This window comes from Sminthopsis crassicaudata, chromosome 5 (genome assembly GCF_048593235.1).
Source record: "Sminthopsis crassicaudata isolate SCR6 chromosome 5, ASM4859323v1, whole genome shotgun sequence".
NCBI classification, from domain to species: Eukaryota; Metazoa; Chordata; class Mammalia; order Dasyuromorphia; family Dasyuridae; genus Sminthopsis; species Sminthopsis crassicaudata.
Window position 1 is genome coordinate 271,231,829 of NC_133621.1, and position 24,659 is coordinate 271,256,487.

General features: G+C 34.7%; 1 protein-coding gene across 1 annotated transcript in view; it reads right to left on the reverse strand.

Annotated features, from left to right (window-relative positions):
- The window catches only part of LOC141543990 (uncharacterized), a 74,709-nt gene that overhangs the window by 28,134 nt on the left and 21,916 nt on the right, over nt 1-24,659 (reverse strand). The window contains exons 5-11 of the mRNA XM_074269639.1: nt 13,138-13,275; nt 12,095-12,210; nt 11,761-11,800; nt 5,827-5,896; nt 1,491-1,551; nt 1,199-1,398; nt 259-406 (exon numbers count right to left, since the gene is read on the reverse strand). Coding sequence (XP_074125740.1) covers nt 259-406; nt 1,199-1,398; nt 1,491-1,551; nt 5,827-5,896; nt 11,761-11,800; nt 12,095-12,210; nt 13,138-13,275 — 773 coding nt within the window. The remainder of the gene's footprint in view (nt 1-258; nt 407-1,198; nt 1,399-1,490; nt 1,552-5,826; nt 5,897-11,760; nt 11,801-12,094; nt 12,211-13,137; nt 13,276-24,659) is intronic.

The following is a 24,659-nucleotide window of genomic DNA, read 5'->3' on the forward strand; positions in this document are numbered from 1 at the left end:
GTCTTCACTAGATCGTACTCTTTCCTAAGATTATCTTGTCTCAAGTTCTGGCCCATAACATCTTTAAGAATCCGAACAAATTTCTATTGCTGATATTTTGGTTGTGTGACCATTAGAAAGATCCTGAACTTCTTTGTCTCCAGGCTACCCTCAGACTCTGTGCTATAGATCAGTAGCCAATAGGCATCACTAGAAATTTATTCCTTGTGGATTTCCTAAATTGATGAAATCAGGAGCCCTGTCAAAATAGTAACATACCTTTTCTCCCAGCACCTTTCTCTGATGTAATGTGAGCCTGTAGATCTTTGGGAATATTTGGAGTTTCACCAGCTGATTGTTTACCAGTAAAGTTGTTAACCAATACATCCTTTTTCTTTACTTCCTCCTCTGAATCTGTTGAATCGTCCTACAATTAATGACAATGAAATATAAAATGTCCTCCAAAATTTTTCTTTAGTCTATGGTCTGAATTTATCTATCAAAACAGAACAACTGAATTTTAAAACATAATTAAGGAATAAATGAACTAGATAATCTCTAAGGTTCAATCTACATCGAAATTGTGTACTTATTAGAAAGGTGAAGAGTTTCTTAAACAAAATATTCTGCATTTTTATTTTAAGGGAAATAGCATCGAAGTTTCTTCAAATATCAATTATCACTGGCACAGGAAATTCTGTAGAAATGTTCAGTGTTTGCTCTTCTTAATTTCATTCTAATCATATTTCACAACAAACACAGATTCTGATGATTACTCAAACTCTCTTTTTCCTTCATGTTTTCAAAACTGTCATCTTGACTTTCTTCTTCATCCTTTGCATCTACATATTTTGATTCTTCTTTGTTTTATAGCATCCTAACCATCTTTTATCCCTTTCTCTTTCTTCCTCTTCATCACTTTTTTCTTCCTCTGCTACTTTTTCTTTATAATCTTTTAACTGCCATTCATCTTGCCTGCTTTCTCATTGTTCTTCTTTCTGAGAGTTGTATTGTATTGTATTGTCATGTATTGTCTGGACTCATCAATGTTTTATCTTCAATATATAAAATTCCCTGAATTTTCTTGTGATGTGACTTTTGAGGATTTGCATTTCCAGAATCCTTCCCATTTCCATGAAGTGGCTGTGAGCATCGGATAAAAGGATAGAGGGCAAACACACATGATAAGAATGTTAAGAACCAGAGCAAATATAATTACATTAAGAAGGTCCAGAAGAGTAGACTTCATAAGGGAAGATTTTGAAAAGTAAGCAGGAGGGGTATGGACAGGATGAGAGCAGCCCTGGGCTTGGGATGAAGATTTAGGAAAAGAATCTGTTTTCTCTTCTTCATCACTCGATTCATTGTTCCCAAGGAAAGGTGTAACTTCTGTATAGTTGATGCTAGTCTGTTCTTCTCCTACATAAAAACAAATAAAAGAGTACATGAAGAAATCTATCATTTCAAGGCAAGCAATACTAATATGAGTGGAAATTTTTCAAGAAGCTTACTGATATTTCTTATTTGCTGAGTAGCATTCAAAATTTTACTCAAGTTCAATTTTGGTTGTTTCTGCCAAAAAAAAAATGATGAGAACAATGACTATCAATACTAACATTTAATAGTTCACATTTCTTTGAGACCTGTTATTGTGATAAATTTAATCTGATCGTTATATAGAAATAAACTCTTCTGGACTATTTTGTTCACCAAAAAAATTGATCCACTAACATTGTATATATTACAAAATTGAAAATACATTTTAGAAATTTATTCTTAATATAAATCATTGCTGATAAGGAATTTTATTTTAGTATTGTGTTTTAGATTGTTTATATGTTTTGGAACAGTAAAAATTAGTCTGAGTTACTTCTTTCCTGAAAATTAAAAGAGAACTAGGGAAATGTTGATGTCAGACTCCCTTTTGCTAGGCCTGCCTATTGGGTTAACTCATTCTGCTTGACACATTCAGCAGGAAAAAATCAAAGGTTTCTGACAGTAAGAGGCCACTAAATTGAAAAATACAGGCTATAAGAACTTTAGTCACAGGATCCTGAATGCCTTCATTACATCAATTGCATTGTTTGAATTTTTTTGCCCTCAATGTATGCAGTTGAAAGAAGTGCATACTCTAAAAATTTTCTGGGTCCAGAAAAAGCTGTGAAGATGCCCGTTAATGATGGATATTTTATTATTTGCTGTTCATTGCTTTTACATCAATGTCAAAAATCAAGCATTATAGACACCTGATTTAAAAAAAAATCCACTTAAAACAAATGTCTTTTACTTTGTAGGTGCATGTCAAACACTTAACAAAATGTTAAGGAAGTGATCCACCTGTCAGACAATTAGTACAAAGATTAGGAGCTAAACTGGGTGAGAAATGGTATGATCAGCCATCTCCAGTGGAAGTTACAAACTTTGGTAACACTCCTCTTTCCCATATGTTCAATGAATAGTTTGAGCTTGAAGGTTACACAAAAACTGAAGATTGGCTGTACCTGATATATATATATATATATATATATATATATATATATATATATATATAAATCTAATATAATACATCAAAATGATGAAATGACTGAATAAAAACAGCATTGACTTCCTGAAAAATGTTCCAATTTCCCAACAGTCAGAGACGTGTAAAAATCAGCACAAGTTTATTATTTCAACTAGAAGGTTCAACATTACAAATAGGGAGGATTCTGGAAGGATAGGTTGGTAAATTTTATTTTTATTTTCTTTAGATTTTCCCATAAATAGAACAAACTTGTGCCTTGGGGTGAACAGAGACTAGTGAAAATCTAGAAAGCTTGGGACAGAACAGGGATCCTCCTGATACAACCCAAAAAGATCTGAAAAGACCTCAGCCTGGGAATTAACCTGTCTCAAGTGCCAATACCTCTGGGCTAACTCTACAAAAGCATCAAATGGAGACATGTCAGCTACCTGGGTGTGGCTGAAGCCTCAGAAGAAATCACAGAGACTTTCACCTTCAAGACTGTCAACTTAAGGTTGAGTCTGGGAAGACCGAATAACACTTGCCTGAATGGGAATGCCAGGCCCAGCTCTGCTGCTGACCCAGGTGAGAAGGAACCAGCACTAGCTAAGTGCAGAAGCAGTAGGACAGATATGCTGCTAGCTGTGGGCACTTGCAGGAGGGTGGAGCTCTTGGTTTGGCATTCCTGATCAAAGTGGAGAACTCAAAGGAAGCTTGAGGCACCATCCCTCCACCCAAAGATTAGAGATGCTTACACTAATACCTCTTAAAATTTTTTTTGAACTGGCAAAGATGAAACCCTGCCACTGAAACATAGAATAAAAACAGGAAAGATCTGGATTCATCTTCAAAGGTGGACACTTAAGTCACAAAAGTTTACCCCAAAGAATAACATGAAATAGCTCCTTGCCCAGAATTTATAGAACTCAAAACAGAATTTAAAAATCAAATGAGAAACATGATGAAAAATAAATAACCATCCAAGAAAAACAAGATTATGAATAAAAAAGTTATCAACCAGAAAAGAGGTACAGAGTCTCAAAGATGAAAATAATTCTTTGAAAATAAGAACTGGGCAAGCCAATTAAGCTATGAGAGACCAAGATATAACAAAACAGATTATAAAGAATGAGAAAATAGAACAGAATGTTGAACATACCTTAAGAAAAAATGATAGCTCTTGAGATCAGATAAAGAAAAAAAATTTTTGCAAGAAACATGAAAAAAAATTCAAGTATGCTGATGCTATAGTTAGAATTGCACAAGATTTATCAGTTGTTACAGTAAAAAAAAACACAACTCCTGGAATCATATCTATCTACCCAAAATCAAAAGACCTGAGCAACCTAAGGACAGCAAAATTATCTGTAATTTTTGAATGAGAAAAAAATGGATATTTAATTAAATTGTAGATTTTCAGGACTTTCCATCAACCAAACCTGAATTAAAAAAAAATAGCCAATATCAAAGATCACCATTAAAATACTCAACTTGGACAAATTGTTGAAATGATCAATAAATTATTTTTCTTTATTATGGCAAATGGCATACTATATGTTTAATATTCACAAGAATAAAAGAGCTCAAAAGAAAGATTGCAGAGTTAAGGTAAAAATAGTAATCCTGTTATACAAAAGTAGTGCAGAAGAAGAATGGATTCAATATATATATATGATATAATCCCTACAAAATCTAATCCAAAAGAAATAATGGGGAGGGATAGGTGCATAGGGAAACAAAGGGTTAAGGAATTAGAAAAGGGAAGGACCCTTGGGCAAGTTAGCCAGCAAAATTTATTTAAAGAGTCAGCAGGGATAGGAAAGATATGTGACTGTGTGTATGTATGTATGTATATATCTACCTATGTATACAAGATACATATGTATCTTTTCTTAATTGTAGTTTACATGAGAGTAATGGGGGAGGAAGATTAAAAAGGGAAAAAAAGAAAAAAGTAAATTAGGTATGCAGTAGAGAACCAAGGAACAATTTACAAGGAAGTAAAGAAAAAATGGACATCATGAATATAATTTCCTCTACAAATATATATATATATATATATATATATATATATATATATATATATATATATATATATACTTTCTTGATCTAGTAATTTATGTTTTAGATTTTGAATCCTCCCCGATGATCTGCTGGGTACATGACTATGTTCTCTTTTGTTTTGCTGTATTTTGTTTTTTTTTTTTATTTCTTTTCTGTTTTCTTTTTTTCTTAATTTGATTTTTCAAATAAAATGTATTTTAAAAATAAAATGCCACAGAAAAATAAAAGAAAAGTACAAATAATGGGAAATACATACTACCAATATGTAACACCAATATACTACAAATAGAACTGCACATTGGTCAAGATGGTTTAGAGAACAACATAATAGAGTCATAAAATTGATCATATATTCTGACTCCATTGTTATGGAATTCTAATACTGAGAACACAGGAAGGAAAAATAGGATCTAGGTATACAAAAATATTCATAGCTGTTCTAGCCATATTTAACAAGAAAAAAAATGGAAGCAATTTATACAACCAACATTTGGAGAAAAGCAATATTATGGAATAGCTCATAGACTGGGAACTAGAAGGGATCTAAAGTATCATTTAGAATACAAAACAAAACAAAAAAACAAACTATCATATATATTTAAGAGTGGCAGTCATGGTACATGAAGCCTGATCCTCTGTTCCAAATCTAATACACTTTTCAGTGCACAGATAAATACAAAGGTACAAGGGAATACTTATCAGAACTACTTATCAGAATGTTTGGTGCTTCCCCCCATTCTGTCATTGTTCTTGATCCCAATTTATTAGAATGTCTGGTGCTCCCCCGACCCTGTCAGAACCAGATTGATTAGTCCATTCACGCTCTCAGTGCTCTGACTCTGCCCCTGCTTTAGTGTACCCTGATAGCTGGGAGCCATGGACATATACATACTTCATGGGAAACACACATTAGCTGCTGACTGCTTTGAGACATCAGCCCTGGGAGAAACATGCCCCCAGCACAATTTATTTTCAAATAAAATATTAAAAACTCTCCAATCTCTATCTTGCCTCAGGTTCTCTGGCATTACACATCTCGTTTTTCAGAAAGCACACACATACACCAACAAAACAAAAATTAAAAGAAAGCTTGACACAAGACTAAAACTTATTTGCTTTTACCTTATTTGAGGTAAAATCTCAATCTATTAAAGTTCATTTGGGTCTTTAATGTGTTAAACACTAAAGAGATTATATTTACTATATAGTTTTTAACAAATCAAAGCACCCTCCAAACTGAAATTTAAAAGTAGGAAAAAAATTCAATAAAGAAATCTTACCTCCTTTTCAGAACTAATTTTGTCATCCACACTTGGCCAGCAATCATCAGCTCCTGGTTTTTCAGGGAGTCTTTTAAAAAGAAACCAAAAATTAGTAGTTTTATTCCCAGAAGACAATCAACAAGGAAGGTCTCTTAGGTGTTTGTTACAAGGTGCTTTACCACCAAATGACACATTACAAAGAATGACTTAATATTTCAATCATTCCTATTCCAAGACTCATTTTTGCCAAGAAGATATCAGTGTAGAGGCTATCAGTGGATATTTCCTCCAGGATAATCTCTTCCTATTTTTACACTTCTCTAAAGTTGACAAATGAACATAAAGGGTCATTATACATCACAGAATCAAAACCCTACAATCTATTTGTAATAGGTCCCTGTTTACTGTGCCTTTGTTATTAGCTTCTGACAAACATTTTCACCGAGTTATTTTTTCTTAAAGTTACCCTCCCCAAGTTTCAACCCTACATATGAGTTGTATCTGTTGCTGTTCAATAATTTCAGTGGTGTCTTGACTCTTTGTGACCCCATTTGGCATTTTATTGGCAAAGGTACCAAAGAGGTTTGTCCTTTCTTTTCCCAGCATTGTTTCATAGATGAGGAAACTGAGGCAAACAGGATTAATTGCCTTGCCCTGGAGTCACAAACTAATAAGTATCTGATCCAGATTAGAACTCATAAAGATGAGTCTTGTGAATTCCAAGGCCAGGACTCTACTTACTGCTTTCCCTTTTTGCCCTTTAGATACATGAATTGCTCATACATTCCAGGCTCAGAAATGTATTTAATATAAGGGCAACCATTCCTAGGTATAATATAATCATTGATGAACCTGGTGTAATCTATGATAGAATATCAACCATTTGTATAATAAATTAAGACATATGCTTTTTGGTTTGGAATGTCCATTTCCTACCCACCACTAATCCAAGTGCACCATTTTCTTCAGGACCTAATCGAAGACATCTCCTTACAGAAGATTTCTATGAACCATTGAATCCGAAAAATCAATTCAGTAAAAAATTTACCTGGTTCTTTATATGCACATGCAATAAAATTATTAGTCTATCTTCCTTGCTAGAAATATTTGGTACATTTGCTGTGGTAATCTGCTTTCAGGGAATTTCAACTCTACATTTATCAATTTATTTGGGAAGGGGGGGCAGGAGAGTTGGGTTCAGAATTCAAGAGACTGGGGTATATATGACTTGTGATGGCTTGATGCAGGGAACTTCCAGAGAGGAAATAATGCAGATTGGCAACTGTTGTTTGTCAGAGAGTTGCTGGGAACACTTGCTGAGGGAAATTGAACCCAGTTTTTCTTTACTCCCAGATTCGCTCCCTTGCCCAGCAAACCCAAGGTCTTTCTCTTTTCAGTTCCTTAGGATCTGTTACTATCAAGACAGTTTTCTTTTTATAATTCTAATCCTTTATAGACACCCCCAATTTCCTTTTTCTTCTCCTTAACCTTGCCAACTGACTTTCCATATTTGATTTTGTTTTTGTTTTTTTTTTTTAAAACATCCTCCTTTTCAGCTGAAATCCATCTCCAACCCCTCCTCATAGCCTTCACGTTATCCTCTTATGTCCTCCTCTGTCTTTTCAAATCCTTCTCCTTGGGCACACTTTCTTTACTTCCTTTAGATAGAATCTTCAGCTCGAGTCACTTCAATTTTTCAAGGTCTCCTGAATTTCTTTATTATTATCTTTCAATTTTATCTTTTTTTCTAAATTCTCAAGACTAAAAAATTATATTTACATTTCCTTCTCCTTAAATTTAGATCTAAAAGAATTCATTCTGTCCCCATTCATAGGAATAATGTAAATAATGCAACAAGTCTGTCAACCATAATCCCATACCATAGAAGATCTGTTTCCTGGGACTGTTTTATCAGCATATCTAAGACTAACTCAATCATCTCATTAAGGATCCTGCAACTACAAATAGACACAATCTACATAAGAGTTTGTTTTTACTAAGTCCCTCTCTGTCCTCTCCCAACTTCTCCCTAATTGCCTCCTTACTCTCTAGATCAACATGCTACTTCCCTCACCCACTTTCTTCTAACTTTAAAAAGCTAAATCACTGGAAGCATCTTGCTCATTCATACATGATTTAACCCATGAGTTTCTCATATTTATAAAGGCCATCCTTTGTGGTTGTGATAAATCTCTCTGGTGAATTGATTACACTACAAATTGCTCTTTCAACTGATGCCTGGGTACTTCATATATCTGATATTTCTTTTTTATACAAGTAGAAAAAAAAGTATCAAATATTCAGCTTTTCTGCATGACAGTATTCTTCCCACTGACCTTCTGACACAATCACTCCCTTTTTTGCCTCTTGTATTTTCTCTTTTTGATTTATTTTTTTCAAAAACTTCTAGGAATAATCCATTCTACTTGATCATCTAGAACTAGAAAGGCTTTTCTCCTTAAACTTCTTCTCTATTAAGACTTCTATATAAATCTTGTAACTGGAATCAACAAAGAGAATAGAATCTGTGGGTCACTGAAAAATAACATTCTATACTGTGGGAAAATGAGGTCCCTAACAACTAATGCTTTGCCACATCAGCTTCTAGGAATTTCAGAGATTTTTTAAAGACTATCCACTTCTCAAAATGCAATGCCAGATTCCCCACGTCTCTAATTGGGAACAATTGCCAAAGGTTCAACTATTGTTGTCCATGAGGGGTCCCAGCAGAAACCATTCACCAGAATGGCCCCTCTTCTTTTTTATTACTTCTCTCCTTGCTGAGAAATTTCCAATTCCATTTATTGTCTTGACTTAGGACCTTGGTCCCAGTGACATTCCCTCCCCATGTTGATAACTCCTTTCCCTGAGCACTTGGATAAATTACCACAAGTATAAGATGATACCTATTTGCACTGCAGATGTGCCTAAAAAAGCTTATGAGAAATGCATCTCAGGTGATTAATACATAGTACAGCCATATAAAAGAACATAGCTGGTTCATTCTTCATCCAAATAGAATTATTTTTAATAGCTATATTGGGATATTGTGGCTAGGAATTAGATATGGGATAAAAATGTAATGGATTCAAGTTCTTCATCACATACTAATTTTGTAAACCCAAGCCAGTACCTTAATCCTTCAGTGTTCCCAAACAAAATTCTTAATACAGTTGCCAATCCAATAGATAAATCAGCACACACAAAAGTGGTGGGAGTCTGGTGTTCAGTCCCAGCACAGCCTAGACCAGCAGAGTCCAGCCCCTGTCAGCACAATTGATCAACTAGAGCTTCATTGGGGCGGGACACAACTAACAGCTCCAGGGTTGAAAAGAGTGCCTGGGGTCAGATTCCTATCAAGATTTTTGAAAACAGCTGCACAAAATTGTTGAAGTATGGGAGGATGCATCCTCCATCCTGGAGACAAAGCTCTACTTTAACAAACTGTCAAAAGCCTAGCAATAGATTAGGAAGATGAGCAGAAAATAAGAGTTTCTGACATCTGAAAGTTATAATGGTGACAAGGAGGATCAAAACACACCAGAAGATGATAAAGTCAAAGCTCCTACATCCAAAGCTCAAAGAAAAGTAGCAATTGGATTCAGGCCATGGAAGAGCTCAAAAGGGACTTTGAAAATCAAGGAAGAGAGATAGAGGAAAAATTAGGGCAAGAATTGAGAGAGTGCAAAAGGAAATACAAAAATCTAATGAGGAAAAGAATGCATTAAAAAGCAAAACTGGTCAACTAGAGGGAGGAGGTAAAATCTCACTGAAGACAACAATTCCTTAAAAAAACAGAATTGAGCAAATGGAAGCACATGGACTTTATGAGGCATCAAGATGCCATGAAACAAAACCAAAAAAAAGTGAAATAACTTATTGGACAAACAACTGACCTGGAAAATAGATTCAGGAGAGAGGATTTGTAAAGTATTAGTCTAAGCTGAAAGTCATGATCAAAAAAAGATCCTGGAATCATATTTCAAGAAATTATCAAGGAAAACTGTCCTGATATTCTAGAAGCTGAAGGTAAAATAAAAATTGAAAGAATCAACTGATGACCTCCTGAAAAAAGATTCCAAAATAAAACTCCCATGAATATTACAGCCAAATTCTAGAACTCCCAGGTCAAGGAGAAAATATTGCAAGCATCCTGAAAGAAACAATTCAAGATTAGTGAAGCCACACTCAGAACACACATTTTAGCAGCTTCTACTTTAAAAGCACTGGAGGGCTTATAATGATATGCTGGAGACCAATAAAGCTAGGATAGCAACCAAGAATCACCTACCCAGCAAAACTGAGTATAATCCTTCAGAGGAAGAAGCCATTCAAGCAAGATTTTCACACTTTTGTGATAAGACCAGAGCTGAAAGGAAAATGTGATTTTCAAATACAGAACTCTGCAGAAGCATAAGGAGATAATCAGGAAAGTGAAATCATAAAGGACTTGAGGTTCATCTGTTTATATTCCTACATGGGAGGAATAATACTTGTAAACTCATTAGAACATTTTCTTTTTTATGGAAGTTAAAAGGAGTATATCTAAATAGAAGGCCCAGGTATGAGTTGAATCTGGAGGGATAATATCTTTTTAAAAATTAATGAACTTAAGAGATGAAAGGGGAATGTACTGACTAAAGTGGAATGGTGAAAAAGTATCTGCCATTTAAAAAAAAAGAGGAAAAACTTTTATAATAAAGTACATGAGGGGAAGGAGAGGGTGAGTGAGTGCACCTTTCTCTAATCAGATTGTCTCAAATAGAAGTAACATACATACTCAATAGGGGTATAAAATCTATCTTACCCTGCAAGAAAACAGCAGCAGAATGAGATGTGGGCAGAGGCAGGAGAGAGATAAAAAAACGAGGGCATTTTAGGGGAGAAATGGTCAGTAGCAAAACACTTTTGAAAAGGAAGAGGATGAAAAGAGAGAGAGAATAAATGGGTGAAAATACAATTAGCAATAGTAATTGTAAAAAACAAATTCCAAGCAAGAATCTCTGATAGAATATTATGTTTTCTGAAAAATGATGAGTAGGATACTCTCAGGAAAAAAAAAAGAATTGAAAAGTTTTCTATGAAGAAAGTGAAATGTACTACATACAAAGAAATAGCTCTGTTCTGGAATAAATAGATGTAAATGACTTTGTTATTCTCAGAAGTAGAATATTCCCCATGCACTCTAAAGAACTTATGAAGAAAAATCCCATCCATAACGAGAGAAGGAACTGATGGTGTCTGAATATGGATCAAGGCATTCTCTATTACTCTATATCTTTATTTTTTTCTTAATTTTTATTGAGGGTTTTTATTTTCATTAGGGTGGAAGATCTATGCTTTCTTTCATAACTTGACTTTTATGGAAAAGTTTTGCATAATTTTACATGTGGTTACTTAATTGTGTGTGGGCGTAAAGGAGAGAATTAGAACTCAAAAAATCTTAAAAACAAATATAAAAAAGTTTTGAATGTAACTGGGGAAAATATTTAAGAAATTAAAGGAAAAAATAAAAAAACAAGCAGGCACGTGTGCATGCACACATGTATATATATATATATATATATATATATATATATATATATATATATATATATATATATATATATATATATATATATATATATATATATATATATATATATATATATATATATATATATATATATATATATATATAGTGTACATACATACATGTGTATGTTTATTAGTGTGTTTTGCAAATTTTTTAGTACTATATATTTATACACGTAACATATATACATATTACCTATTAGATGTGTAGTAAACCTCATTTTTTGAAAGATAATGAAGATAAAATATGGGAATTGGTTAAATTGAAGATACACCTTTTGGGGACATGAGAGTCTGCTTTGCTTTGGATTGAAAAACCTGTTGAAGATGGATCATGAGGATTAACTAAAAGAAATGTTAACTTGCTGTAAAACCTACCTTTGTATAGAGGCTTCTGAAGAATTTTCTTCTGATATAACTAAAATACAATAAAAACTTAAATATTAAAACATGAAATTAATATGAAAAGCATAATTTTAGAGCATTTCTACAAAATTTTTTGAGCAATGACAATATGATTTAAACAGAACACAAACACTGTTTTTGTCATTTCAGGGTAGTAGGTGGGTAGGTAGGTAATTAGGTAACCAAAAATAAATCAGTGCTATGCTTTTAAAATATAAAATGGAAATAGAAAAAATAGAGAACATATGAATTTTAAAATTGTTCTACATTATTTTTAATATTATTTATTTGGATCAATAAATTCTACCTTTTTTATCCATGGAAGGGGTACCCAAAACAAATCCGGTATTGGAAGCCTTCTCTAAATTGCTGGCTTGGAGAGGAGGGAGTATATATTGTTCAATTTGTTTGTGATAAATATGTCTAAAATAAAAGATAAAATATAATAAGTCTATAGAAATCAAGATAAAATTATATATGACAAGTGTATGTATATTTCAAATCAGATCACCAAATTTTTATTGTTTTAACAAAGTCTGAAGAACAAAATTAATCATTCACACTAGATGCAATAAACATCTTCAGAATCAGTATTATAGTCATTAATTAATCAGTATTAGGTCATTACATCTAATGTCTCTATTTTATCAATTAAATAACTCCATTCTATAAAGATTACTCTTGTCTAAGGTCACACAGAGGGTGAGAGGCATGATCTCTCCCCAGATCTCCTGACTCCAAATTGAGGATCCATTTATGATCCTTTTTAGTTAGCACTCATGTGAAGGCATCCAAGACATAACGTGATTTTACCTAAAACTAACTTTAGGTCTCGTACAATTAAGAGAGGTAAGCAAGAAATTAAAATAGAAACAAACACAAACAAACAAAAAACCCTACAGTTTCTATAAATGTGCATTATTATTAAATGATATAACTTTTGTGAAGATGTATATAAAACATTGGACATCCTTAAAAAACTACAAAAATGGCAGCTATTTTCATTATTACCTCTGAAAATTCTAATCTGATACTGTGACTCTACCTTGTATCCTTTCTCTTACTTATTCCCTCCTGAACTTTGATAACTTAAATTTGCCATTTGATCAATTTCTTCTTAGTACCCTTAAATATGAAACAGGTAGAGGTCTGTCTGCTAGAGGCTGCCCGTTTTCCTGGGGCTATGCTGAAGCATGCGGCAGTTCTCAAGAACTGGAGTTCGCCAGGGTATTTTCCAGACAATTATTATAATATGCAACTATGAAAGCCAGATTCACTCTCAATTTTATGGAGGAAAAATTCTTTTAGATGCAGTTATATAAAGACAATTAGAATTATGTTAGCTCTTACTGAGGATAATTATAGATCCTAGCATATGTCTCAGCTGTCCGTCCCAATTGATCTTTGATAGTGAGATCAGCATTATGTTGAAGAAGAACACTGACCATTTCTGTGAATTCCGAACTGAGGGCAAGCATAAGGGTTGTTCTAAAATAACAAAGAAACAATTTGCCTTTAAAAATTCAATAATACCATTTAACCATTTTTGGATATGCTTCAATAGAAAGATTTCATATTCTTCAGTAATAATACACATGTGGAACATAAACAGGAGTACTTTGATTGTTCAAGCACAACATTATGAGTAGCACTGAAAACTAGAAAAAAAGAGCTTTTTTGGTCCCCTTTCAATTTTAGTAGAGATTGTCAAATTTAAGGGTACATAATAGAAAAAAAGCTATGTCAACATTTCTAGTGTGAAACACTTAAGGATTTTCAGGCGGTTTATTGGCCTTAGAAGTAAAGTGGAGGCTCTTTGAAAATGATTAGAAATAATCTCCAAAGTTCCAACACATTGTAGAGATGTCTATTGGTTGTGTAAAGTGAAACCATCACAAGCTATTTTGTGTCTTAACAAACTTTCTGAAAGTCTCTGAACTTGACCACTACATAGAATTCCCAATCCCTCTATTTTTGTCTGCCTGCATTTTGGATTTCCTTCACAGGCTAATTGTACTCTATTTCAAAGTCCGATTTTTTTTTTTGTACAGCAAAACAACTGTTTAGACATGTATACATATATTGAGTTTAATTTATACTCTAATATATTTAACATATATTGGTCAACCTGCCATCTTGAGCGGGGGCAGAAGGAGGGGAAAAATGAGAACAAAAGGTTTGGCAATTGTCATGTTGTAAAATAACCCATGTATATATCTTATAAATAAAAAACTATTTAAAAAAACTATCAGATGGTAAATAACATTTTCCTATGATTTTCAGATTTGGAAAATTAAAGAAGAGAGAATTGTGTATTGAATTTGCAAAGGCATTAATTGTATTTTTAGAAGCTTAAAGGGCATGTTTTATTGATTTTCTCCTTTATAATATGGAATAAGGTTTAATTATTGTTAGTCTAAAGGTTAAATGCTTCATTGCCAATAAATAAAATATTTTTTAAAAAAGATATTTATTTTGAACCATTTAGTTTTTTATCCCATAGAAATGTTAACTCTCTTTAAACCTATATTCTCTGATTCTAACTCTCTAATATCACACCTAATAGAGCACCAAAGGGAATTAAGAAGTCTATTTGTGTGGGAATTAAAGAATGATTTGAGTTATTGAAATAATGGAATCATAAACTGGTTATCAGTAGTTAATGTTATCATATATCTATAAAGATATATGATAACATTTTTCAACAAGTTAACATTCAGTCAAGATAATCAAGATAGCAGAGTAAACAGTAAATCACTTTTAACTCTCCCATATTCACCTCCACAAAACATGATACAATACAAATCCTATAACAGTAGAAACATCAGTCTGTGAGACCAAGAATAAAGGAAGATTGGCAGGAAAGGTCTCACTTGAATCAAAGGGAAGTGCAGTCCAGAACAGGAAGCATCCCAGCAAACCAGGAGTGAGCCCCACCTCAGCAAACCAGCAGTAGATCTTTAGAGTACCAGCTCACTGATCCAACATCTGGGTTCACCATATACTTTGGCACAGTCAGGGTAACAGGCAAATTACAGCTATGAGAACTGCCACATGCTTCAGCATAGCCCCAGGCAAATTGGCAACCTCCAGAAGCCAGACCTCCATGTGCTTCAATGTAGCCCTGGGCAAGCAGGTAGACCCAAACCTATAGGTACCTAAGCAAACAGGCAGCCACCAGTGGTCCCTGGAAAAATGCAGAAACACTTCAACAGCCTCAGCAGATGGCAGATGCAAACACTAGGACACTGGCTCAGTACCCAGATCCCTAAAGCCTCCAACAGTATCCAGCCACCCTACCCCATCCTACAGAAAAAGGGGAAGTGGTTTCAAGCACAGAAAGGACTCCTAGGTGAGCTCAGAAGGGAACTCAGGAAAAGTAGAAGAAAAAAATCAGGAAAAAAAAAATTAACTTTTCTTTGGGGTTTTGCCTATGCATGTTTTGACTTTGCTATCCTTTTCTGAGTTTATATCTTGATCTTTTCCCCACAATAACTTTCTATGCTCAGATTCTTTTTGTGATCTTTTTTGCTCATCTTTTGGCACTGCTGCAATTCTCATAGCATACTTGGTACTGGCTGAGGCTATAAGTGGTGGTGTCTGGTGTGTACTCAGGTCCCTGAAGGGCTTCTGCATCCTCAGTCCCATACACCAAAAGATGTGGTGATCCAGTCACTGGCAGCTGCCTGTTGTTTAGGCACTTGAAGATCTGGGATCTACTTTACCTGGGGGCTGCCCTGAAAGGAGGAGTGGCCTCTGGAGACTGCCTGTTTATCTGGGGCTACACTGTAACACTTCTCAAAGCTACAGTCTCTCTGTTCCCCTGACCATACTGAGGTATTTGGGGGGTCCTAGTGTTGCCATTTGCCCATACCACCATACAGGTGCTCAGGTTCTACCTATGGCTGCTGAGCTAGGGCTTGCTACTGCCTTATTTGCTGCCTTGGACTGTCCTCTCTTTTTCTCTCACATATTTCCTGCTGATCTGCCAAGTTTCTTGGACTCACAGATTGCTTCTTCCCATCTTTTTGATGATTATACTGTACCCAGATTGGTTTCGGAGGCAAATATGGGAGAGTTACAATGATTTCCTGCTTATTCCTCTAGCTGGACTCCCAGAGTCATTCAAGATTATTAAACGTAGTCTTTTCAGATCCCAATGCAGTAAGATTAAATTCAACAAAGGGCAGTAGAAACAGAGATTAAAAATTTATTGAAAACTAAATAATCAAATCCTAAATTATAAGTGGGTCAAAGAACAAATCCTCCGAATCAATGCTAGATCAAGCTTCTGAATGGAATCTGGAGCAACAGAACCCACAAACATTCAGAGTGTAATAATTTTCCAATTTAAGATATCTTGGAAGGTCTTCAGCAAAGATCTGGCTCAATTGGGCAGGGGGTAAATGACCCAGTGTTGGCTACTCTTTTCTTGTTCAAAAGGCCAGTTTATCAGCAAACCATATGTGAAACCTTCAACACAACTACAATAAATAAATAAATAAACAGACAAACAAAGAAATGACAAATGGGACTTAGCCAGGCTCACTCAGCCCAATGATTTTTTTTTTCAGCCCAATATTTAAATCTGCAGTATCACTGGCCCCAGCAGAATCAGTGAGAGGCCCTTGTTCCCTTGCAAAAAAGAAGATTGGGACAATCCTCTCTGTTCTGTACTTTTAAAAAGGAGCAAAAAGTAACAAGATGTCTGACCATAGAAAGCTACTATAGAAATAGGGAAAATCAGAATACATAACCAGGAGAGGCAACATGCCTTCAGGTAAAGCTCAAAGGGGTATGTGAACTGATCTCAAGAACTCAATATCAAAAAGCTTTTTATCAAGAGTTGGAAATGAATCTTAAAGGAAAAATGGAAGAAAAATAGGGAAAATAAGTGAGAGCTATGCAGGAGAAAAGCTATGTAAGAGAAAAGTTGGGAAAAGGCAACAGGCTGGAAAAGAAAGCACAGAAAATGACTGAAGAAAACAAATCCTTAAAAAATGAAATTGGAAAAATGGAAAAATATATGGAATAAAACAATTTCTTAAAAAATAAAATTGGCAAAATGGAAAACGAAAATAATTCTTAAAAACAAACAAACCAAAAAACTGTTGAAATGGGAAAAAAATCCACTGGACAAAAATCCCTTTTCAAAGTACAACTGGTCAAATATAAAAGGAATGCTAACTGAAGAAAATAAGTCAATAAAAATTAGAATTGGTCAAACAGAAGTGAATGACTCATTGAGATATCAGGAATCAGTCAAATAAAAGCAAAAATAAAAAGAATAAAATAAAGAAAAATAGAAGAAAAATTAAAATGCCTCATTTGAAAAAAGTTCCAGCAAAGTCAATCTAAAAATTATTGGACTACCTGAAAGACATGATAAAAAAAAAAAGAGTCTGGATAACCTTTCAAAAAAATCATTGAGGAAAACTGCTCTTATATCCTAGAACCAGAGGGTAAAATGACTCATTGAAAGAATCGATGGATCACTTCCTGAAAGAGACCCCCAATATAAAAACTGAAAGGAATATTGTAGCTAATTTCTAGAATTAAACTAATTTCTAAAGTTATCAGATCAAAGAGAAAATATTATAACCAGTCAGAATTAAACAATTCAATTATACTGAAGCCATAGTCAGGTTAATACAAGATTTAGCAGCCAATCACTTCTTGGAAGAGATCCCAAAATGAAAACTCATAGGAATATTAAAGTAAAATTCTGCAACTCTCAAATCAAGGAGAAAATATTGCAAACCTGCAGGAAGAAACAATTCGGTTAGAGTGTAGCCACAGTCAGGATAATCCAAGATTTAGCAGCTTCTACATTAAAAGGCTAGAGTGTTTGGAATGTTATTCTAGAGAGCAATGGAGCTGGGTAGGATTGCAACCACAAATCACGAATCCAGCAAAAGTGAGTATAATCCTTCAGGGGAAAAGGTCATCATACAATGAAATAGAGGATTATCAAACATTTGTAATGAAAAGACCAGAGCTGAATAGAAAATTTGATTTTCAAATACAGGCTTTTTGCAAACATAAGGAGGTGAGGACTTCCGGCCAAGAAGGCAGCACAGAGGCAGACAGCTGCTTGAGCTCTGCGTTTTCTCTCAGAACTTACTTCATGACAAGCCTAAGAATTAATTATTGACTGGAAAAGAAACTCACAAGTAATCACCAACAGAAGACATCCTTGAAATTCGCCAGAAAAGGTCTGTGATTGCTCTGGGGAAGGGACAAACAAGCTAGGTGCAGACTGAGGGCAAGCAGTGAGAGCCAGCCAGGCAGCTCACACAGCTCAGACCAGAGGGAGGATGGGTACGATCTCTCCCGTTTCTGAGAAAAAGACTTTTACCCCAGTGTGAATGTTCCATCTTGGCAGCAAGCCAGGAGCAGCAGAGAAGTTGTAAACACCGGAGGTAAAGAATAAAACCCCCATAAACCTAGCTTCTCTAAACCCGGCCACCCCCAAACCCCACCCAGAGTGACTCAGCGCCTTCTTAGAGCCTCAGAGCCCAGATGCAGCACAGCCATCACTGTCCATCTAGTGCCTCGCTGCTGACTCCCGCAGTCTGTAACTACTATTAGGCTTCAGGTGAAGCCAATAAAGCAAGGGTAGCCATCCTCATCTCAGAGCAAGCAAAAACAAAAATTGATCTAATTAAAAGAGATAAGGAAGGGCATTATATCCTGCTAAAGAGTAGTATAGATAATGAAGCAGTATCAGTATTAAACATATGCTCACCAAATGGTGCAACATCTAAATTCTTAAAAGAGAAATTAAGAGAGCTGCAAGGAGAAATAGACAACTATAATAGTGGGAGATTTCAACCTTGCACTCTCAGAATTAGATAAATCAAACAACAAAATGAATAAGAAAGAAGTCAAAGAGGTAAATAGAATACTAGAAAAGTTTGATATGATAGATCTTTGGCAAAAGCTAAATGGAGACAGAAAGGAGTACACTTTCTTCTCAGCAGTTCATGGAACCTATATAAAAATTGATCATATACTAGGACATAAAAACCTCAAAATCAAATGAGTAAGAAATAGTAAATGCATCCTCTTCAGACCACAATGCAATTAAAATTACATTTAATAAAAAGCCAGGGGAAAATAGACCAAAAAATAATTGGAAACTAATAATCTTATACTAAAGACCGATTGGGTAAAACAGCAGATCATAGACATAATTAATAACTTCACCCAAGAAAATGACAATAATGAGACATCATAACAAAATGTGTGGGATACAGCCAAAGCAGTAAAAAGGTGAAGTTTTATATCTCTAGAGGCCTACTTGCATAAAATAGAAAAATAGAAGGTCAATGAATTGAGTTTACAACTAAAAATGCTAGAAAAGGAACAAATTTAAAAACCCCAGACAAACACGAAACTTGAAATTCTAAAAATAGAAAGTGAGATTAATGAAATTGAAAGTAAAAAAAAAAAAAAAACAAAAAACAAAAAACAAAAAAAAACACTATTGAATTAATTAATATAAGAGTTGTTTCTATGAAAAAAACCAACAAAATAGACAAACACTTAGTGAATATGATTTAAAAAAGGAAAGAGGAAAAGCAAATTGTAAGTCTTAAAAATGAAAAGGGAGGGGAAGCAGAGCCAAGATGCCAGAGAAGATACACGTGATTTTGTGACCTCCCTTTTTCCCTCAATACCAGTTAGTTAAATCAGCCTCAAAAATAACGCTGGACTGATAGAAACCACAAGGACTGGAAGCACGACTTACCAGCTGAAGAGAATCTGGAGTTTCAATAGAAAAGGTCAGTTCCCAGGGGAGGAAGAAAAAAGGCCAGCACAGACAGGGTGAGGTACTAGCTCACTGCACCGATTTGGGCTCAGGAGAACTCAGGGATCAGAGAAGCCACTGAGTTAGAAGAATCTGGCACAGCCTGTTAGCTCTTTTCTGCTTATAAAACAGCAGCTCAGAAGAGAAATCAAGGCACTTTAAAATATAAAGCCAGATACTAGAACCACCCCAATCCAGAAGTGACTCAACAGATCTCAGCACTGCAGGTGTGGCTAACTTGGCTTGGGCTGTCCGGGGCTTCACCTGGGAGTAGTTAAGAGCTTTAAAAGCAGGGACACACCACAAGGCAACATCTAATTCACATAGTGCCTGGCTCACCTGGAGGCTGTGGAAGTCAGCCACTGAAGTCCCAGAGAAGAGGAACCTTTGAAATAGGTACTGGAGTTTCTGGGCAGACAACTTCCAGTTTGAGCGCAGGGGCTTTTTCACATCAGCTGCTGACATCCACACCCCAGGGGACGCATTGGCTGGGCTTTGTGTCACCTTTACTGTTCAGTCTTAAACCTCAGGGAAGTCTCTGGGACACACAGCAGGGGGTCCTTCACTGGGAAACCCTCATAGTGCAGAAACAGCAGTACTAATCTCCTGAGGCGCTTCCAGGGAGGGGGAGGGAAACTCTGTCCCAGAGCTCTCAGGAGCCTGGCATCCATCCAGTCTGGGAGGAAGCTGGTAAAGAAATAAATAAATAAATTCTTACCCAAAGGACAGACCCCAAAAGATTTTTTAGATATGAGTAAAAAGCAAAAAAGAAGTATTGATTCCTTCTACACAGAGAAAGAGTGGGTATCCAACCCCAAGGAAGTTAAGAGAAGAGAGTCTGCAGATAACAGCCTAAAGGGGAATGATACCTGCCCCCATCACATAACTCTCTCCTAAAAGAGAAAATTAAAATTTTAAGAGAGTTTGAAGAAAAATGGGGAAAGGAAAGAGAAGTTATGATAAAGAATAACAACGTTCTGAAATTTGAGTTGGAAAAAATAAAGGATTCACAGGAGATTCAGGGAAACAAAATTTGTGAATTAGAAAAGGTTAAAAAATCACAGGAAGGTAGGATTTCTGAATTGGAAAAGATAAAAAATTCTCAAGAAAGGATTTCTGAATTGGAAAAGATAAAAAAGTCTCAAGAAAATAGGATTTCTGAATTGGAAAAAGAAAATAATTCTATAAAAAAATTATGGAAATGGAAAAAAAAATTCAATAGAGCAAAATAATTCATTTAAAAACTAAATTTGGCATCTACGAAAAGAACTAAAAACTGTGAATGAAGAAAATAACTCCTTAAAAATCAGGATGGAACAAATAGACATGAATGATTCATTGAGAACCCAAGAATCAGTCAAACAAAACAAAACAAAACAAAAAAAATTAAAAGCTGGAGAATAACATCAAATACTTACTGGGAAAATCTATAGAAATGGAAAATACATCTAGGAGAGATAATCTGAGGATCATTGGACTTCCCAAAAACTATGACCAAAAAGAGAGCCTAGATTCTATTTTACAAGAAAGCATCAAAGAGAACTGTCCAGAGATAATAGAAACAGAAGGGAAAATAGGCATGGAAAGAATTCATCAAACACCTTCTGAAAAAGACCCTTAAAAAAAAATTCCACAGAATATTGTGGCTAAGCCGCAGAATTAGCACACAAAGGAAAGACTATTGCAAGCATCTAGAAAAAATCAATTCATATATCAAGGGGCCACAATAAGGGTCACTCAAGATCTGGCTGCCTCCACATTAAAAGATCGAAGGGCCTGGAACCTGATATTCAGAAAGTCAAAAGATCAAGGATTGCAACCAAGAATAAACTACCCAGCTAAGTTTAGCATTTTCTTCCATGGAAGAAGATGGTCATTCAAGCAAATAGAGGAATTCCATATGTTTCTAAGAAAAAAAAACAGACAAACAAAAAATTTGATCTACATCCACAAGACTGAAGAGAAACAGGAAAAGGTACACAGAACCCTTGAGAACTGTATCTCTGTTGTGGATATATAGAAAGTCCACATAGATAATTTGATTTTACTGATGTTAAAAAAAGGGGGGAGTAGTAACGGGAAGGGGGTAGTATAAGAAAAAGGGGAAGGAGTGATAAAAAGTAGGAAACTACATCCCAGGAAGAGGCATAGAAAATATACCATATCTGAGGGAATTTAGAGAGGGGGAGGAACATTGCATGAATATTACTCTCATCAGAAGAGTCTCAAAGAGTAAATAATTGACATATTTGTTTTTCAGAGAATTCTCTCTCACCTCATTAAAAGGGGGGAGAGGAAAAGGGAAAAGGAAAAGGGGAATAAGGGAAAGGACTTGGAAGGAGGGGAAGGGATACAAAAAAAAAGGGAGGGCTGCGTGGCACAAGTGGGGTCTACAAATTAAATATAAGGGAAGGGGTTCAGGGGGGTCAAGGGAAAAAGCATAATCTGGAGATAATATGATGGCAGGAAATACAGAATTAGTCATTTTAACTATAAATGTGAATGGGATGAACGCTCCCATCAAACTGAGATGGATAGCAGACTGGATCAAAAGTCAGAACCCTACAATATGTTGTTTACAGGAAACACACTTAAAGTAGGCAGATACATGCAGAGTAAAGGTAAAAAGTTGGAGCAGAATCTATTATGCTTCAGGTAAAGCCAAAAAAGCAGGGGTAGCCATCCTTATCTCAGATCAAGCAAAAGCAGAAATTGATCTAATTAAAAGCGATAAGGATGGAAACTATATCCTGCTAAAAGGTAGCTTAAACATTGAAGCCATATCAATACTAAACATATATGCACAAAGTGGTATAGCATCTAAATTTCTAAAGGAAAAGTTAAGAGAATTGCAAGAATAAATGGACAGTAAAACTATAATAATGGGACATCTAAACCTCGCACTCCCAGATTTAGACAAATCACTCACAGATGTAGACAAATCAAACCACAAAACAAATAAGAAAGATATTTAAAAAGTAAATAGAACATTAGAAAAACTAGGTATGATAGACCTTTGGAGAAAACTGAATGGCGATAGAAAGGAATATACTTTCTTCTCAGCAGTTCATGGATCCTATACAAAAATTGACCATATATTCGGACATAAAGATCTCAAAATTAAATGTAGGAAGGCAGAAATAATAAATGCCTTCTTCTCAGATTACAATGCAATAAAAGCTACATTCAGTAAGAAGTTAGGGGTAAAAAGACCAAAAAGTAATTGGAAATTGAATAATTTCATCTTATAGAATGACTGGGTAAAACAGCAAATTATAGAAACAATTAATAATTTCACATAAGATAATGACAATGATGAGACATCATACCAAAATCTGTGGGATGCAGCTAAAGCGGTAATAAGGGGGAATTTTATATCTTTAGAGGCTTATTTGAAAGAGAAAGAGAAAGATTTGAAAGAGAAGATTAACAAATTGGGCCTGAAACTTAAAAACCTAGAAAAAGACCAAATTAAACCCCCCCAACCAAAAATCAAACTTGAAATACAAAAATTAAAAGGAGAAATCAATAATATTGAAAGTAAAAAAAAAAAAAACAAACAAACTATTGACTTAATAAATAAAACCAAGAGTTGGTTTTATGAAAAAGCCAATAAAATAGATAAAACTTTGGTAAATCTGATCAGAAAAAGGAAAGAGGAAAATCAAACTGTTAGTCTTACAAATGAAAAGGGGGATCTTTCCACCAATGAAGAGGAAATTAGAGAAATAATAAGGAATTACTTTGCCCAACTTTATGCCAATAAATTTGATAACTTAAGTGAAAAGGATGACTTCCTCCTAAAATATATGCTTCCTAGATTAACAGAGGAGGAGGTAAATTGCTTAAATAGTCCCATTTCAGAAAAAAGAAATAGAACAAGCTATTAATCAACTCCCCAGGAAAAAATCCCCAGACCAGATGGATTTACATGTGAGTTCTACCAAACATTTAAAGAACAATTAGCCCCAATGATTTATAAACTATTTGAAAAAATAGGGGATGAAGGAGTCCTACCAAACTCCTTTTATGACACAGACATGGTACTGATACCTAAACCAGATCGATCGAAAACTGAGAAAGAAAACTACAGACCAATATACATTGATGCTAAAATCTTAAAGAAGATATTAGCAAAAAGACTTCAGAAAATCATCCCCAGGATAATACACTATGATCAAGTAGGATTTATAAGAGGAATGCAGGGCTGGCTTAATATTAGGAAAACTATTAGTATAATTTACCATATTAATAATCAAATTAATAAAAACCACATGATCATCTCAATAGATGCAGAAAAATCATTTGATAAAATCCAACATCCATTCCTACTAAAAATGCTTGAGAGTATAGGAATAAATGGACTATTCCTTAGAATAATCAGGAGCATATATTTAAGACCGTCAGTAAACACAATATGCAATGGAGTCAAACTGGAACCATTCCCAGTAAGATCAGGAGTGAAACAAGGTTGCCCACTATCACCATTACTATTCAATATAATACTAGAAATGCTAGCCTCGGCAATAAGAGCCGAGAAAGAGATTCAAGGAATTAGAGTAGGAAATGAGGAAATCAAACTATCACTCTTTGCAGATGACATGATGGTATACTTAGAGAACCCCAAAGACTCTGCTAAAAAGCTACTAGAAATAATTCAAAATTTCAGCAAAGTGGGAGGATACAAAATAAATCCACATAAATCCTCAGCATTTTTATATATCACCAACAAAATGCAACAGCAAGAGATACAAAGAGGAATTCCATTCCAAACAAATGTTAAGAGTATAAAATATTTGGGAATATATCTACCAAAGAAAAGTCAGGAATTATATGAGCAAAATTACGAAACACTTGCCACAAAAATAAAGTCATATTTAAATAATTGGAAAGATATTCAGTGCTCTTGGATAGGAAGATGACAATACTCCCCAAACTCATCTATTTATTTAGTGCTATACCAATCAGACTCCCAAGAAACTATTTTAATGACCTAGAAAAAATAACAACAAAATTCATATGGGAGAATAAAAAGTCGAGAATTGCAATTGAAGTAATG